The 18,014-nt window shown below is 35.7% G+C and overlaps 1 protein-coding gene and 1 non-coding gene across 2 annotated transcripts; both read right to left on the bottom strand.

Annotated features, from left to right (window-relative positions):
* Positions 1-1,510: 1,510 nt before the first annotated feature.
* On the bottom strand, positions 1,511-16,187 carry LOC135153123 (uncharacterized). Its single transcript, XM_064094855.1, has 6 exons — positions 15,642-16,187; positions 10,881-10,958; positions 7,578-7,746; positions 7,060-7,127; positions 6,197-6,310; positions 1,511-4,909 (listed from the first exon to the last, which is right to left on the bottom strand). The coding sequence occupies exons 1-6, from the start codon at positions 15,843-15,845 to the stop codon at positions 4,763-4,765; spliced, it is 780 nt and encodes a 259-aa protein (XP_063950925.1). The 5' UTR covers positions 15,846-16,187; the 3' UTR covers positions 1,511-4,762.
* TRNAA-AGC (transfer RNA alanine (anticodon AGC)) lies at positions 2,842-2,912 on the bottom strand. Its single transcript has one exon. It is a non-coding gene; the product is annotated as a tRNA-Ala (tRNA).
* Positions 16,188-18,014: the final 1,827 nt, after the last annotated feature.

Below are 18,014 nucleotides of genomic sequence, written 5' to 3'. Positions count from 1 at the left end.
CCACGCATGAGTGAGCAAAAACAATTTGGAGAAAGGATACCAAAAACTCATTTGGCGGGGGGTATCTGAATTTCAAAAAGAAAATCACATGCCTAAAAAGTTCAATATCTGCTCTTTTATTTGATACCTTAATCACAAAAAATGGTCAAGAAATAAAAAAGTTATGGTCCCTCGAAACAATGCTTGTATTTCCATAATTTGATTAAATAACGTGTTTTCACCGGTTTCCCAAAACAAAACGGTTTAACAAAAGACTTAATGCATGGCTGATCGTCAACAAAACGGAGCGTCGAGTTTGAACGCTAATCCATGCAAAACCCATCTTCAGTTTGTGCCTTGAAATTAACCCTAAAAGGATGGCTCGGTGTAAAAATGGCAGAGGTAAAAATGGCAACGGTAAAAATGGTAAAGGTAAAAATGGTAAAGGTAAAAATGGCAAAGGTAAAAATGACAGCGGTAATAATGGCAGAAGTAAAAATGACAGAGGTATAAATGGTCAGTCTTAAACCCCCATGCCAAAAAATCCAGAAGATGCATACAGTAGATTAAATAAAGGTTCTGAGAAGAGAATTGGAATTATAATGTTTGACATTAGATGGAAAGGGAAACATTTTTAAATGATACTGTAGATCTTCTGCACCAAATTGATAACACTTGAGTTGGTCCCTTGTAAAAAAGTACTGCGGTAGTACTGCGGTACAAGTACCGCAGTACTACCGCAGTACAAGTACTGCGGTAGTACTCGTGGTAAATTGGTCGGTACTACTGCGGTAGTACCGCAGTACCTGTACTGCGGTAGTACCGCGGTACCTATACTGCGGTAGTACTGCAGTAGTACCGCAGTACAGGTACTGCGGTAGTACCGCAGTACCTGTACTGCGGTAGTACCGCGGTACCTATACTGCGGTAGTACCGCAGTAGTACTGCAGTAGTACCGCGGTACCTATACTGCGGTAGTACCGCAGTACAGGTACTGCGGTAGTACCGCGGTACCTGTACTGCGGTAGTACCGCGGTAGTACTGCCGTAGTACCGCGGTACCTGTACTGCGGTAGTACCGCGGTACCTGTACTGCGGTAGTACCGCAGTAGTACTGCCGTAGTACCGCGGTACCTATACTGCGGTAGTACCGCAGTACAGGTACTGCGGTAGTACCGCGGTACCTGTACTGCGGTAGTACCGCGGTACCTGTACTGCGGTAGTACCGCGGTACCTGTACTGCGGTAGTACCGCAGTAGTACTGCGGTAGTACCGCAGTACCTGTACTGCGGTAGTACCGCGGTACCTATACTGCGGTAGTACCGCAGTACCTGTACTGCGGTAGTACCGCGGTACCTATACTGCGGTACTACCGCAGTAGTACCGCTGTACCTGTAAACCTGTACTGCGATAGTACCGTGGTACCTGTACCATGGTACTACCCTGGTGCTACTGCGGTACTTGCACACCTTTATGAAAATGATCACAATTTCATTTAGCTTAATCACAGTAATAAGAAAATTACAAAAGTATTAATATTATAAAAAGTTTATTTTGAGATATGTATATATATATATATATATATATATATATGTTTTAACATCTGTAATCATGTACTTTCTTACTAACATGACTAAGTTTTGGCACACACAATGGCTAAATGGTTGGTTGAGGTAACGGGATTCCTGAAGTTTTAGCACACACAATGGCTGAATGGTTGGTTGAAGTAAAGGCAAGTTAAAGTTATATGCTTAATATTTTACATGATAAAAACTGTAGTGAAAATCATCTGTACTCGAGTTGCAACAAAAACAAAGATATCTAACATCTCTACTTTAGTACTTTTATAACAACTATGACTAACGAGTTTTAGGTTCACGCACAATGTTTGTGGTGAAGGCAAGTTGAGATTACGCTTCATATAAAAAGTCTATACAATTTCCAAGAACTGTTGAGTTGTAAAACACTGTCCACGTACTTGTATCAAAGTTGCAACAAAAACATAAATCTTCCAATCTTTGACAAGGTAAGTAAATAGAAGTAAAACATGATTATTTAAAACCATTAAAACTAAACACATGCATCATATATGTAGAAATTGCAGCAGATAATCTATCAATAATATCTCAAAACTGTAGTTAAAAACATCTCTACTGAGTTGCAACAAAAACATGTAGATATCTAACATCTCTACTTTAGTACTTTTATAACAACTATGACTAACGAGTTTTAGGTTCACGCACAATGTTTGTGGTGAAGGCAAGTTGAGATTACGCTTCATATAAAAAGTCTATACAATTTCCAAGAACTGTTGAGTTGTAAAACACTGTCCACGTACTTGTATCAAAGTTGCAACAAAAACATAAATCTTCCAATCTTTGACAAGGTAAGTAAATAGAAGTAAAACATGATTATTTAAAACCATTAAAACTAAACACATGCATCATATATGTAGAAATTGCAGCAGATAATCTATCAATAATATCTCAAAACTGTAGTTAAAAACATCTCTACTGAGTTGCAACAAAAACATGTAGATATCTAACATCTCTACTTTAGTACTTTTTTATAACTACTATGACTAACGAGTTTTAGGTTCGAGCACAATGTTTATGGTAAAGGCAAGTTGAGATTACGCTTCATATAAAGTCTATAAAATTTTCAAGAACTGTTGAGTTGTAAAACACGTACTTGTATCCAAGTTGGAACAAAAACATATATCAATCAAGTTCCTTCCAATCTTTGACAAGTAACACGAATAATACAGTCAATTCAATCTTTATTTCCAAATAAAGATTGAATTGAGCGGAGAATTAAACTGACCATAAATATATATTATAGGTAATAAAGAGCAAAGAAAATGGGGTTCCATCGGGATTCGAACCCGAGACCTCCGGATTGCTAGCCCGGTGCTCTACCGACTGAGCTATGGACGGCCCTAGTCGATAATTCGTCCCATAAACCCCTTAACTTTCAATGCTCGTATGGTCAGAAGCTATAGAAACCTGACATAAACCCAAAGGATAGAATCAACTTTATAGGCCTATGCGAGGGATCACGGCGAAGTGATGCAGCTTTTTGAATATATAATTAACACGAATAATACAGTCAATTCAATCTTTATTTCCAAATAAAGATTGAATTGAGTGGAGAATTAAACTGAACATAAATATATATTATAGGTAATGAAGAGCAAAGAAAATCTTTGACAAGGTAAGTAAATAGAAGTAAAATATGATTATTTAAAATAATGAATCATAAATAAATAAATGAATCATATATGTAGAAATTGTAGCAGATAATCTATCAATAATATCTCAAAACTGTAGTTAAAAACATCTGTACTGAGTTGCAACAAAAACATGAAGATATCTAACATCTCTACTTTAGTACTTTTTTATAACTACTACAGATAATCTATCAATAATATAACAATATTTGTTACAGCACTTTATCAATGTGACCTTACACAACAAATAAGTAGGGTAAATATATTGTGTACACATATAGAAGACAATGCCTTTAAAATGTTACATGAGCATACTTTGTTATTTGGCACAAGGCAAAGTTTTTAAAGGACGAGAGGAAATTTGCCACTTAAATAAATGGCGTCAAACGCATACACATTATCAAAGTTATTTTTCAGCACACAATGAATACATTTCAGCAATATCTTTGGCAAATAGAGTACGGAACAATCAGGAACATGAAATAATTTGGTATATTCCCGTCATTCAAAATCATAACAAAAGCAATTTTAATTCCATTCGCTTTTGTTTAAAGACCAGATTAACAATACCAAATGTCTCAAATTTTAATGCATGTTTGAGGCAATTTAGGTTCCCCATATAAATTTTGATGTCTTCCAAGAGACGTAGTTTCTTGTTAGTCTGATTTGATTCCATTCTTCAAGGTGAATTTGGGCTTTTATCCGTAGATCATATATAAATGCCATTTTTTGCACAAAAAAATCTCAAATTGTTTCCTTATCAGATCAAAATTTACTCAACAAGAAAGTTCTTGACACTTATTTGTTTAGAAGGGTGCCAACAAAGAACACTGATTGATGCGTGCGCACTGTCATTTGATATCCACATGCCAAAACATAAAATTTAATATATTAGTACCAGCTGGACGGAAAACACAATACATGCCTAGAATTGATGTGATGGCCCATGAAGAGCTTTTTATCAAAATAGCTTTAGAAACAGGTGAAATGTTAAAGATCATCAAGCGTTGGGATGCTACGCTACAGATCGCCATTTTGAACTAGGCTAGTTTGTGCGCAAGATGGCACTGTGTGTATGATAAACGATGCAGGAGCACCTTTAATATATCAGATAAGGATAATTCTGGCCCCTATTAAAACATTATTATTATTTTTTTTAATGTTGGTCTGTAGCAAGCATTATAGCAATGCCTGTGGTCTAAAACATATTCCAATCAACCAAAAAAATACACAGGAGCGACGGGCGATTCAGAAGTGCCAGAAACGTACCAAACATGGCATACTCGGATAGGTCGCATCATGATGATCATACTAAATTATATTTGGAACAGAATATGCATGTGCTTGTTAAGTCCTCTGATGCTGGCAGTGTTCGGCAGGCCCATGTTACTGACCTCGTCACTGAATGGTGCGAAGAATGTGGCAGGTCGCGGAAATTTGCCTCCTCTGGACAGTGAACAGGGGATAATTAGTAAGTAACAAGACTTAGCTCATTATTAATTAATTAGTCATCTTGACAAAGTGCTTCATTCGGTCTCATCTTGTGGTTCTTGGTTTAATTCTTTGGCTTGGTTTTCTTTGGCTTGGTTCTCTTTCGGTTGAGATCTACGTTTGGCCAACTTAATTTCGTTGCCAACTTTGTTCCGCATAACGATGCGGATTTCCGATGATGACACTCCTGGGAACTTTGACTTGACATGACCTGCAAAGGAACACGTAAAAAACAACAAAAAAAAGATTATAGTCAAGGTAGGTAAATGAGAATCATAGCACGACTTGGGTGCCAATGGCCACTTGAAATTTTATTTGGCCACTAGAAATAAGAAAGAAGCTCTGTATTAGCCACAAACTTGTTAGGTTCTACAACACACAAGTCTATGATCAAATATATTTAATGTGTTATGTTCACCTGTAAATAAAAAGCTAAGCACTAGCCCTGCATAGATTGGGCAGTGATATCTTTTTATAATAAGTAGGCTGATACGGGCTATTCCAGAGTCAAAGACATTACAAATATGAACTAGATGGATCTTCGATTGCGAACTATAAAAAATCCTGCTTCCGCTATCGCACAATTTAAAGGATGTAACTTGTACTTTGAATACAAAGCTATGAACAAGTTTATACACTACAAGTTTACAAACATTTGGCTCATCAAATGTTCAGCTATTTCATAAAATGTGTACCATCAGGATCCATTACATAATTTGCCCAAATATGTAATGTCCATGATGGCACACATTTTCCACTATAAACGAACAATGAATGAAGAAAATATTATCAAATCAAAATTGCTGGTAGCTTTGTAATCTGAGTAAAAATTACATAATGGACGGGTACATCTGTCAGAAGTGATCATGATATTGGGAAACCCTGTTATAACGAGCTCGCTTATAATGAAGTACAGGTAACCCTGTTTTAACAAGGTGGTCGGGACCATCAAATTTACCTCGTTATATTAAGCGGTACTTCGTTATAAACGGCAGATTTAATAATACATATAAAACACAGATTTACGATCGGGACCAAAGGATTCCCCTCGTTATAAGCGAGTTCGTTATAACGGGGTTTCCCTGTACCGCTTATAACGAGGAGAATCCTTTGGTCCCAATTGTAAATGTGTTTCTATATGTGTTATTGAATCTGCCGTTTATAACGAGATACCGCTTATGACAAGGTAAAATCGATGGTCCCAAACACCTCGTTATAAGGGGCCGAGATTTCTTGTGGGGGGGGGGGGTGCGGGCTATAGACTAACCTGGCCTGGTGAGGACTAAATACTGTTAACAATATTGACAGTACACACTTAATGCAACAAATAAATGTTTCTGAAATATTTTGCCGATTTGCAAGCTCGAACCATCATATAATTAGAAATTGTTATCTTGTATACGAGCAGTAATCAATGTTAATCATGGTTATGTACAAATTTTCTTTTTGAATCTGGGCCACTTAGTCGAACTAAAATATTTATACATGAAGTAATTACCTGTGGTCGTGCTGATGATGGCGAGGATTGGGTGGAGGACTGGGTGGAGGAACGAGCGGGCGAGGATGATGTAGATGACCCTCCTGATGGACAGTGCATCTCTTCATGATCAGCCTGCCAATGAAAACGAAAAATCCATATTTCATACCATCAAATATTTACCAAGATTTTACTGCAAAGTAGGTCAAGCAATCAAAGGAAACAAAAGCAAACAGAAAATAGCAAATAGCATAAGAGATTTGCATGCATGTTTCCTCCTCTAAAAAATGACTTCTAAATAGTTACTAATTCCCACTGATTCAGTTTTCATAGACCTATACAATATAACGATCCATCCAGAGTAATTCATCATAAACACAAATGCACGCTGGCCTGGAATCGCTTTGCCTAAAGGAGTGATCACACAGTCATGACTATACCCACAAATGCTGTACACATTTGCCTGCGGTATTAACCTGTACGATCGTAGTTCGCCATGTATCGACCATACCTACATATGCTCAATGCATACTGTATGCATATTTGCGAATGCCACAAGAATGCAGTGAGACAGCAGTAAATATGCGATACTCTTCCATCAAGAAAGAAGAACCAGTACGAGGGTTACACACTTGGTACAATTGCAGTAAGAATGTCATAGGTATTGTCCACCATTCTTACTGCAATCATACTGAGTTCGCAAGACATCGTACTGGTTCTTCTCCATTCTTGATGGAAGTGTTATCGGATTCTTACTGCTTTCTCATGGCATTGGCAAATATGTGAACAGTAGACATAGAGCACTAGTTCGTACCACATGCATACAGCAAATTCGTGGGTATAGTCATGTCCAGTGTGACCACCCCTTAAGATTCACAACATACCTTGAGTCTCGACATCTCCTCCATATCCACTATGAACCCTTTAAAGGTTTCGATGAATTTAGGCACTCCTTGAACAAAAACAAAATAACATAGATATTTATTCATACCACTAAAAATTGAACTATTTAAAACTATGAAGGTATTATATGAAGAAAAATTTGCCAAACCGAAGCTGAATACTCTAGAATGGAGAAGAGAGCTGGAGATTTAATACAAACATAAGATCATGACACAGATAAAAAAAAGTAGAAAACTTCTTTGAGAGATTGGGATACCTCAGAAAAAGAAGCCACTCCATGAATTTCACAAAGTTCAGAAGGCTTATACAGAGTTGTTAACATATGGAACAAGTCCCCTCATTCCAACTTTTTTTTTTACCAACTATTCAACATGAATTATTTAAATGGGCTCAAAAGGGCACCATAAACTAAAGGTTTGTTTAACGAATATGTGAGGTATATGACTATGAGGTATTGTCCAAGCATTTGAATACTAAATAATGGGAGGAAATACTGTACCTTGCAAAAACAACAGCTGTTGCTGTATCTTTTCCCTAACTGCCTTCTCCTTAGTCAGCTTCACCTGCAGATCCTCAGTCTCTCTCCTTGATTTCTCCAACTGCTTTTTCAGGTCAATTATCTCACCACTTGTTCCACTTCCCGTTGCCGTACGTCCATTTGATTTTTTCTGTCAGAATGATAACAAATCGGACACTAGTTAAAAAGTATGGTTTATGAATGTGAACCAGCGCAAAAACCTCGTCATAACAGGATTTAGTTAATTTTGACCAATAACAAGGTTTCACTGTGAATTAGGATTTGTAAGATTTTACATGGCAATTAGCATACTTATCTAACTAAATATATTGACTTTGTACATTTATAATGTTTAATTACTTAGCTAAATATGTTCAATGAAAATTTTAAAGGATTCATTCAAATGTGTTAAAATTGTAGCAATCAATAGGAGGGCAAGTCCAAGATAAGGTCCCCTGAGAAGACAAAATTTCATCTTTGCTCAACATTGAAATGTTTGGTGTCATTTTGAAGCATGATAGTTGAAATTTAAAATTCTGTGAAGGAATAAATTGTATCATGCAAATTTATGCAAATTTCAGTGACTTAATTTGCATAAATTAGAAATGCTGTGTTACGTATGGGACAAATATAAAAAATCATTATTATTTAAAGAGGAAGATCAGTAGTGGGCGAGAGGGCGTTGGAACCATTTAACTATTTTGGGAGCTGGAATGAAAATAACTAAAAATACTGAAGTAAGATCATTAATTTTAAACAAATGTCACGTTTATTTGATCAAAATCGGTTCAGAAATGGCTGAAATATCAAAGAAAACAGATATTTACTTTTGTACGTGGCCCACGTACAAAAGTCGATAACGGCCGTGTGTATTGATATTTGAATTTTACGAACGAATTTTCGCTCTTCGATGGATACAAGATCAACCTTTTTTCATTCATAAAATCACACAGAAGTAAAATTAGGTGTCCAAAATTCCACGATAGTTCTTTAATGATGTTTTCTTTATATAAATACCCATTAACCTGATTTCAAATACATTTCGAGTTCCTAAACCACTACTGATCTACACCTTTAAAGGAACACAATTGAAATTTTATTAATATGTGGACCTAAGAGGTTCATCTATTTTAATTTGGTATGAAAATTTATGCACGACGCAATTAATTATGCAAATTAGGTCGCGTCCTATCAGCGATTGTCCCATACGTAACAAATTGAGGACATTTTTTTAGTTTATTTCTGAATTTGTAAAAGTTATTGCAGTGCTATTCTGGGAAGTTCTAATTTATTGTGTTAAGAAGTTAGATACTGGTTAGAAAGAAAAGAAATAACAATTAGACCCATTTTTAATTAGCAAATGAAATAATGTTACGTATGTGACAATGTGTTACGTATGGGACATCCCCATATATATTGCATGCGAATGTACATGCAGCAGGCATCAATAGTTTCTCAGTACATGAATGGTCAATGAGCCTGCAGCATGCATCCCAATCTTGCAGCCACTGTCTTGAGACAATACTAGACTGCTGCATTCTAAATGGGGAGAGGTAGGTAAAATAAATCAGCATGAAATGTGTAAAATATATTAATTTAGGTAGAGCATAATCCATACAGAAGTCATCACTTCATTTGAGAACAATCTGAATATGAAGGAGCACATTTGTTCTTCAAGAAATGCAACAACATTAAGCCATCCAGAAGAACCTGATTCAGATTGAAAGAATGCTATAATTTGATTAAAAAATACCCTCTTATTTATTAATTTGTAAGAAAGGTGAAAATATATGACAATCAGACAGTTGCCATTACTGTCAGCCTCGGAATCATGAGGAAGAAAACAAGTCTTGAAAAACAAAGTTCAGCTTTGCTAATGAACCAGAGACAGATTTTTTTTTTTTACCTCCACCAGTTACTACCAATCAAGAAATTCACATCTTTACAGAGGAAAGTGTAGCTACTGAGTAAGATAAATACAGTGAAGAGGGATAACAAAAAAACAAAAAAGAACAAATTTTACAAAAATTATGTGATGATGCAGAAGATGCCCATAAAAAATAGCCTTTCAGAAAAGTTTTGTTAGAAACTGTGACAACATCAAGAATTTTAACTGTGTATTATTTCATATTGTGGCCCCCCTGTTCAAGATTAAATCTACAGGTAGTAAAGATGTATTTGATAAAAGCAAGGGTGTGTATGCTTTCATTTTAGAAATCATGCAACTGTTTCATGGCATTTCATATTTAGGGAAAATACACTAATATAGACCAAGAACGGTGCACGGTGGTTCATTATATTCGCACAGAATGATCATACTTGTTTGTAGATCTATAGCTGGTATTACTCAAGTGGTTCTTCTTGAACAATAGAAAAGGCATTTTCACACAGTTTAATTATACAACTTAAAAGCCCAGTGAATGTATAAAAATTGCCCCCACCCCCAAATAAAAAAAACAAAAAAATATCATCAAAACTTCTATAATAATTAGCACTAGTAAATACATGTTCAAATCAGTTAGTGGTTGATTAGCAGCATGCCCGTATGAAACAAAATAGATAAAAATGAAAAATATAATCAAATATGATTATGGTTGTAAATTTTATTGGAATTTCATTTTCCTGACAATTTGCAAACAAATCTGATTAATTACAGCTTATTTCACTTTGGTAACCAGACCAAAAATCCAATATACGCTTTCCACACACTAAACGAATAGGGGAAAAAATGTCCCATACGTAACACGTCATATCTGTCTTTAATCAGAGCCTGTACTTAGAGCTTTCTGCCTTTTTACATGAAATTTATCCTTGGTAAACTTGAGTGCTGTGACTTTTATCACAGTGAGTTTCAAGGTTTTAAATGAAATACTTTCTGAGCAATTTCAACTTGAAAAAGAAATTAAAAAAATCTCTTTTCTTCTGGTCCCATACGTAACAGCACACATTTTCTCTTCTAAAATCTCATTGTCAAGGTCATTTCTCACAATTTTTTACATGAATACACTTCTCCTGGATATCAATCACCATGGTTAAATTCAATGCAATCAAAGTTCCTTTACACCATTTTTCTGGAAATAAAAGCCTCTGAAATGTCCCATACGTAACACGCGCGTTATCTTGGACTTGCCCAGGACTGAGCATTTAGTTAATTGTCATATAACAGTGATTTTAGGACACTTTGCATATGTGAACAAACTTATAGCTTACTATGCATCAACAGGTACCTTAGATTAATCACGCTTGCAAGTTGCAATTCCAAGGTGTTTAAATAGCTGCACATACCGTTTCATTGGCACCAAACATTTGCTTCCTGAGATCCCTGGCCATCTCATTGCACTGTGAAATTTTTGATTTTGATTTCTGAAAAAGGAAAAGATAGAAGTAAAAACAATTTAATGATTTTTTTTAAATAGTACTGTTTAGCATCTTGGGAATTGTCTAGGCACACAAGTTACACAACCATTGGCGATTGCAGTTACTTCATGAAGAAAAATTTAGCAATATGTAGACGCTTAGAACCATCTGTATTAAGCACCCAAGAAATTTAAAAAAAGAGCAAAAACATGTTATTCTGTTTCTACAAATTGAAAACAAATATCCCTCCTTATACATTTTAACCAGAACATTTGTTTATAAATATGATTGAGCTGCATAATATTGAAACAAAGCCAACAATGTTATTTCTGTAAACTGTAAAGGATTTATTGACTATGTTTGTTGATGAGTTTGTAAACAGCTTAACATTGACCAATGATTGTTAATGCAACTAACACTCAGGTATGTTAGCTTCTATGTTCAGCATATTGAATTCTTAACCAATATCAAACTTCTGAGAGAATTGCAAATATTTTCCATCAAGGACGGACATCTCGGACGGACATCACGGACGGACACAATTAAAATACATTGGAAGTACCTTGTAAGAAGTTCTTATTACTTTTTTTGGGGAATAAATGCTATTTTATTGATGATTTGTACATTTTTTAATATGATTAAACAGTATTAGTTGCACAATCAAGTTGCTACAACTTGATTTAAGTTGTAGCAACTTGATTTCTATGCTAGACGCACAGTATAATCTAGACATATGATTGCTTTCAACACAGCTCTTGTCAAAATCAAATGTAAAGAATGTCCTAATGCATATGGTCTTCTTTTCAAATTATAGAATACTAGTAGGTACCAAATCAACATCTAGTTGATCAATGATCATATTGATACAACTATTTTTATGATATATCATGATGATACATGTTAATAAATTTTTAGGCATTAATTTTCCAAGAGCAAAGATGTTTTTAGGTTCATTAACTAAATCCAAAAGATTCAAAGGTTGCTGATCCTTATGCTTGTTTGGTGGATCAAGTATGACCACAACACTTGTCAGAGGCTCTCTTCAAATTCATCTTTTGTCCATATTAAAGTGGAGACACCCCATAACATCAACAGCCCTCATGTATTTAGGCTCTGACCGAATCCAAAATTGAAATTGATAATTCATATACCAATCAAAAGCTTATTATGCTTCTAAACACTGCAGTGCAAGCTTTAAAATAGTATGCATTTTAACAATTTACCAGATAAGCAATTTGCTTTAATAAAGTTAGCTCCAAAATGGACTTCGAAAAAAGGTATTCTTGTCCTTTTCACAAGCCTCATGACCGTGATGTCATGTTCTGTTAGAAGCATTGTGAATCCATAGGTTTGTACATGGAAAAATTGAAGATTTTTCTACTTTAATGATTTAGATTATGCATTCTACTTTCTTCTTTTCCATCACTTTCTGCAAGCTTGAATAGATTAAATCTACAGCTTTGGACTTGTTCTTGCCATATTTTATTTCCTGCTTTTTTGACACACATGTACCTTTCCAACTCTATCTGCATTCCAATTATGTTTAACAATTTTTCCTGACAACAATTTAGCCCCAATAACATCCAAACAAAGATACCACAAAAGAATTGTGAAAGAGTTGTAGGTTTCCATCCATTTGAGTTCTGAATAATTCTCAGTGACATTTTTCACTGCAAATTGAAACTAAAGTCAAATTCATAATCTGCTCAGCAAAGTTTCCCATTTGCATGGATCATTCCACAGTATTAGCAGTATTTGCGTATATTGCTCACTTGTCCGTCCGTGATCATTTCTTATTGATTCATGATATGCGTAAAATGTATGGATTTTAGCTATGTTCAAATAAAATGATGTACAGTGTCTAGTGAAATACTTCTACACACTTTTATGTTTGTATCTATTTTGATAAAGAATAAAAAGCTGAATCCATACATATTATCCGTCAAAAACTGATCATGGACGGACATTAATTTCATCACGGACACATCTACCAGAAAAATTTACTTCCTTTATTTTTTTTCTACCAATTTATGTTTGATGATAGATTAATGTTAAGAGTGCAAGAAAATCCAAACCAAATTGGACTTAACTTTGAAAACAACAAAACTAGAGTGAATTGAATTTGAGTAAATTTACTTTGTCCGTCCGTGATGAAATTAATGTCCGTCCGTGATCATTTTGGATTGAGTTTATGATATGGATAAAATGTATGGATTTCAGCTATGTTCAAATAAAATGATGTACAGTGTTTAGTGAGATACCTCTACACCTTTTTATTTTTTATTTCTATTCTGATAAAGAATAAAAAAACTTTTCATTTTTTTTTTCATCACGGACGGAAATTTCAAAATGGAAATGTTAACACCTACCAAAAAAAATTAGTTCCCAATATTTTTTTCCTACTAATTTATGTTTGATAATAGATTAATGTTCAGAGTGCAAGAACATCCAAACCAAATTAGAGTAACTTTAAAAACAACAAAACTAGAGTGAATTTAATTTGAGTAAAAATGTCCGTCCGTGATGAGAGGTAACAGCACCCCCATGAATAAAATGGACTATTCCAGTACTTTCGGAATCATCAATCTTCATGAAACTAAGTTCTTTGAAACCTGAGATATCAAAGATTAATTTAAAAGCAATTTTGATAGAAATACCTTTAAAATTTTTTTTCACCTCAATGCTAACCCTTAACCGATCATGCTAATAACAGACATGTTGATAATGCATGTGAGCCGGTTGTGAGGCTTGGTCTTGGAAATTTACTAGTACTACGTGATCATGTGGTCAGTGCCACTGTTTACATCGCACTCACTGCAATATACCAACATCATGGCAATGTACGAACATCAGAACATAAATCACAGACAATGTTTATAATATAGAAGAGTAGCTAGTAGAACATTCAAATACAAAGTCAAATTCAGTTAACAAAAATAACGGTAAAGCCTAAAGGTCTACAATTGCACACCCCCCTGGCATTTCAAAAGTGTATGGCCGATTGAGATGAAATTTGCACAAATTGATGCTCTAATAATGATTAATACATTACGATATCGGCATCGACATCCAATGCGATCGCAATGGAGAGTAGTTGTTGCCTCCGATCGTACAACCAATTGTGATCAATCCCAAACAATAATAACGCTGATCATAACATGTGATAAACTTTTTTCCATTATGAATATAAATTATAAGGGAAAAAATAACAGAAAAAAATGTAAAAAGTCTTGTTAATGTTATCACACTCACAGCGTTATAATTGTTTGTGATCCATCACAATTGGTTGTACGATCGGAGGCAACAACTACTCTCCATCGGCATCGCAATCGCAGCCATTGCCATGTTGACACCGATAAGGCGATATCGTGAGTTCCCGCCTTCTAATTTCTTTGAAATTTTTGTCACATATCAATCATTATTAGTTAGAGCATCAATTTGTGCAAATTTCAATCGGCCAAATATTTGTTGAAATGCCAGGGGGGTGTGCAATTGTAGACCTTTTTTTACCAAAATAACAATTTGAATCAATATAGATCTAATTAATAGTACATTGACTGTAATACTGGTAGTGGTACAAGTCAATGGACCATGTCAATTGACTGTTAACCCATCAGTGCCTAAGGCTAAGCCCCGCATATTTGTGGGATGGTAGTGATATTTTAACGAATAATGGCCAACAAAATTTACGACAAATACGAGTTGCCAATTTGTAGAGGAAAACAATGATCAATTTGGCCTTTAGCCTTTAGGCTTTAAATAGCTCTCGTCCTTGATGGGTTAATGAGTCACAAGTAGATCTACTAACATACACAAGGTGTTTTACACATATGACAAGAATATATAGGATTAGGAATGGTGGCAGTGAGTGAGCATGTCAACAATAATGTTACATTCCCATGGCCATGCACACGTTTGTCTTCGGCTTCGCAGACGCAGTTTCTTTTTGGAAGGTTTAGATCTATTTGATTTTGAAAGTCGATTTGAACTTGAAGAAAAATATGTAGGGCCTAGGCCTACGTTAAATTCTTTAGACTTAAATATTGTATGACATCAGATGTGTTCATTATGAGATTGTGCAGCCGATCATATAATTTTCAATTTGATTTTATGCAGATCGAGAATATGTATTTTTGACATTATTCGTTGACATGTACGTCATTGTAAATATGTATGACCAGTAATGCATGCATGATGCATGGGACTGAGTTGCATGGGTACACCTAGACAGCTGGCAGCCGTCTGTTTTGAGGAGTTTTTTAACATTTTTTTTTTTAAGTTCTCCTCATACACAGACGGCTCGCTAGCGTGCAGCCACCATTAGGGGACTTGCAATGCAAAATCCCCCCGTCGGGGCTCTTCAATTTTTGTCTTTAATCAATAAAAATTTTGAAAATTAATGCGACCAAAATGCAAATTGATATTCCCTCTTGGCATTAATTGCCAAGAAACGGAGAAAAATCGAGTTAAAAGGAACAAAAACAGTGACTTACCTCGGCTGTCGCGCAAATTCACTTCCCCGTTTTATCCGATCTTAAGTACATAAACATATGGCCATTGAGTCCCCTGTACAGATCGCGCTAGAACTTCGGTCTCTGTATTTGGTGAGTGAAGCCAACGGAGTTCAGCTGAACAACCAACATAACAGAGACCGAAGCTTTTGGTCTAGGGTACACCGTACGGACTTACTATATTTACAGCCAACACTGTTGCTCGATACTTCTCCGTTTTGCTGCCACTGACCCACATAACTTCAACAGCTTGATCGACATAGCTTTCAGGATCCACATCCTTGTCCGTGTCTAATATCCAAGAAAATGGTCCAATTTCGACGCTGTCATCGCTTTCAAATTCAAAAAGACAGAAGAACTCGTCTGAAGCTGGTGGCGGCATAGTGAAGCTGAGATCTTGAATGAAAAATAGACGATCGCGCGCGCCTTTCTACGATCCAATAAAAAAGGTGCACGCGCGTCACGTGATTTTTCGAGATACGCGCATGCGTCCTTCAGGTGATCACGATTGTCAAACAATCGCGTACATATTACATCGCATGATTTTACTGTTCAATGTCCATATTGCATGTAAAGATTAATTAGCCTATATAAATTTGTGTACAAATCCTGTGGGAATTGTTTTTTTTTTCAAAGAATAGTCAAAACCCTCATTATTTTTCTTTTTCATCACTGCAATCATTTGATTTGGGGCTAAAAGTTGTTGAATAATGTTCAATATTTTTTCCATAAAAAGAAAAACAAAAAAAATATAATATCAAACAAATACATAAGAAATTAAAAACCAAGAAATACATGAGGAATTTGTTGGCTATCACAATTTGTAATGTTAAAAACCAGTTTATTTAGTAAAAATGGATGTTGATACAGATAATAAGCATATTCTGAGCCATATTTAGTGATTAGGAGTACCACGGTAGTACCACGGTAGTACCACGATAGTACCACGGTTCTACAAGTACTTCAATTGTACCGCGGTACTATTGCAAGAGTACCACGGTAGTACCACGATAGTACCACGGTTCTACAAGTACTTCAATTGTACTGCGGTACTACTGCATAAGTACCACGGAAGTACCACGGTAGTACCACGATAGTACCACGGTTCTACAAGTACTTCAATTGTACTGCGGTACTACTGCATAAGTACCACGGTAGTACCACGATAGTACCACGGTTCTACAAGTACTTCAATTGTACTGCGGTACTACTGCATAAGTACCACGGTAGTACCGCGGTAGTACCGCGGTACTACAAGTACTTCAATTGTACCGCAGTAGTACTGTGGTAGTACCGCAGTAGTACCGCGGTAATCGCAGTACTTTTTTACAAGGGGTATTTCTTATTTTTTTCCTGGACTTACATGCACGGCCTTCTCATGTTAAATCGTTCTTCTAATATTCATATTTGAAGCACATTTTAGATCCCAAGTATTATACTTAATTCATTACAGGGGAAATTCACACTTACAAAGTTTATTGTAGAAATTGCAGCAACTAATTAAACTGATATTGGTGGGGGTTTTAGGGAATCCATCAAAGATTTTAAAAGCTACTAGAATTTTACATTTTAACGGTGACGTCATTTGCGAGCAGTTTTCCCACATATGGTGTAATAAAAAATAAAAATGAAATGTCATTTTCTTTAAAAAAAGAAATGAAAATGGTTTTCATTGTACCCTAAGAATATCAACATACAAATCATTTCACATCCGCTCCTGAAAGAATTTTTTGGGCAAATAAAACTGAAATGTCAAAGTAGACTTTCCTCTATCTGCTATATATAGGGAAGTGCTGGCACAGCGAAGCCTAAACACTCAGGGTGCTGCAGAAGTCACCCTTTTTTGTATTTTACCTATTTATGGGAAAATATGCCATTTTGGAGCCCCCATTGAGGCAAAAAGCGTTTTTGCTATGTAGTATTAAAGGCCACTTTTATTTTGTTAAACTATATGGAGACGAAAGTGTAGAGTTTCATATCTGGTACATATAAAGAAGTGCTGATACAGCACTCTGGGGACTGCCGAAGTTACCCACCCCTTTTACGTATTTTACACATTTATGGCAAAATATGCCATTTTGGAGCCCCCATTGAGGCAAAAAGCGTTTCTATGTAGAAAAGCCACTTTTGTTTTGAAACTATTTTCTCTATCTGCTAAATATAAAGAAGTGCTGGCATATTGAAGCATACCCCCTGAAGGGGTCGCCGAAATCATCCACCCCTTTTCCATATTTTACCCATTTATGTGAAAATATGCCATTTTCGAACCCCCATTGCGGCAAAATGTGTTTCTGCATCGAGTAAAGCCACTTTTATTGTTTTGAAACTACATGGAGACGAAAGAGTTGAATTTCCTCTATCTGCTACATATAAAGAAGTGCTGGTACAGCAAAGCCTATCCCCTCTGGGGACTGCCGAAGCTACCCACCCCTTTTATGTATTTTACCCATTTATGTGAAAATATGCCATTTTGGAGCCCCCATTGAGGCAAAAGTGTTTCTGCTATGTAGTAAAGCCACTTATTGTTTTGAAACTACATGGAGACGAAAGA

This window comes from Lytechinus pictus, chromosome 2 (assembly GCF_037042905.1).
Source record: "Lytechinus pictus isolate F3 Inbred chromosome 2, Lp3.0, whole genome shotgun sequence".
Taxonomy (NCBI): domain Eukaryota; kingdom Metazoa; phylum Echinodermata; class Echinoidea; order Temnopleuroida; family Toxopneustidae; genus Lytechinus; species Lytechinus pictus.
Note: the sequence above shows the minus strand (reverse complement) of the source record. Positions and strands in the feature narration are given on the sequence as shown.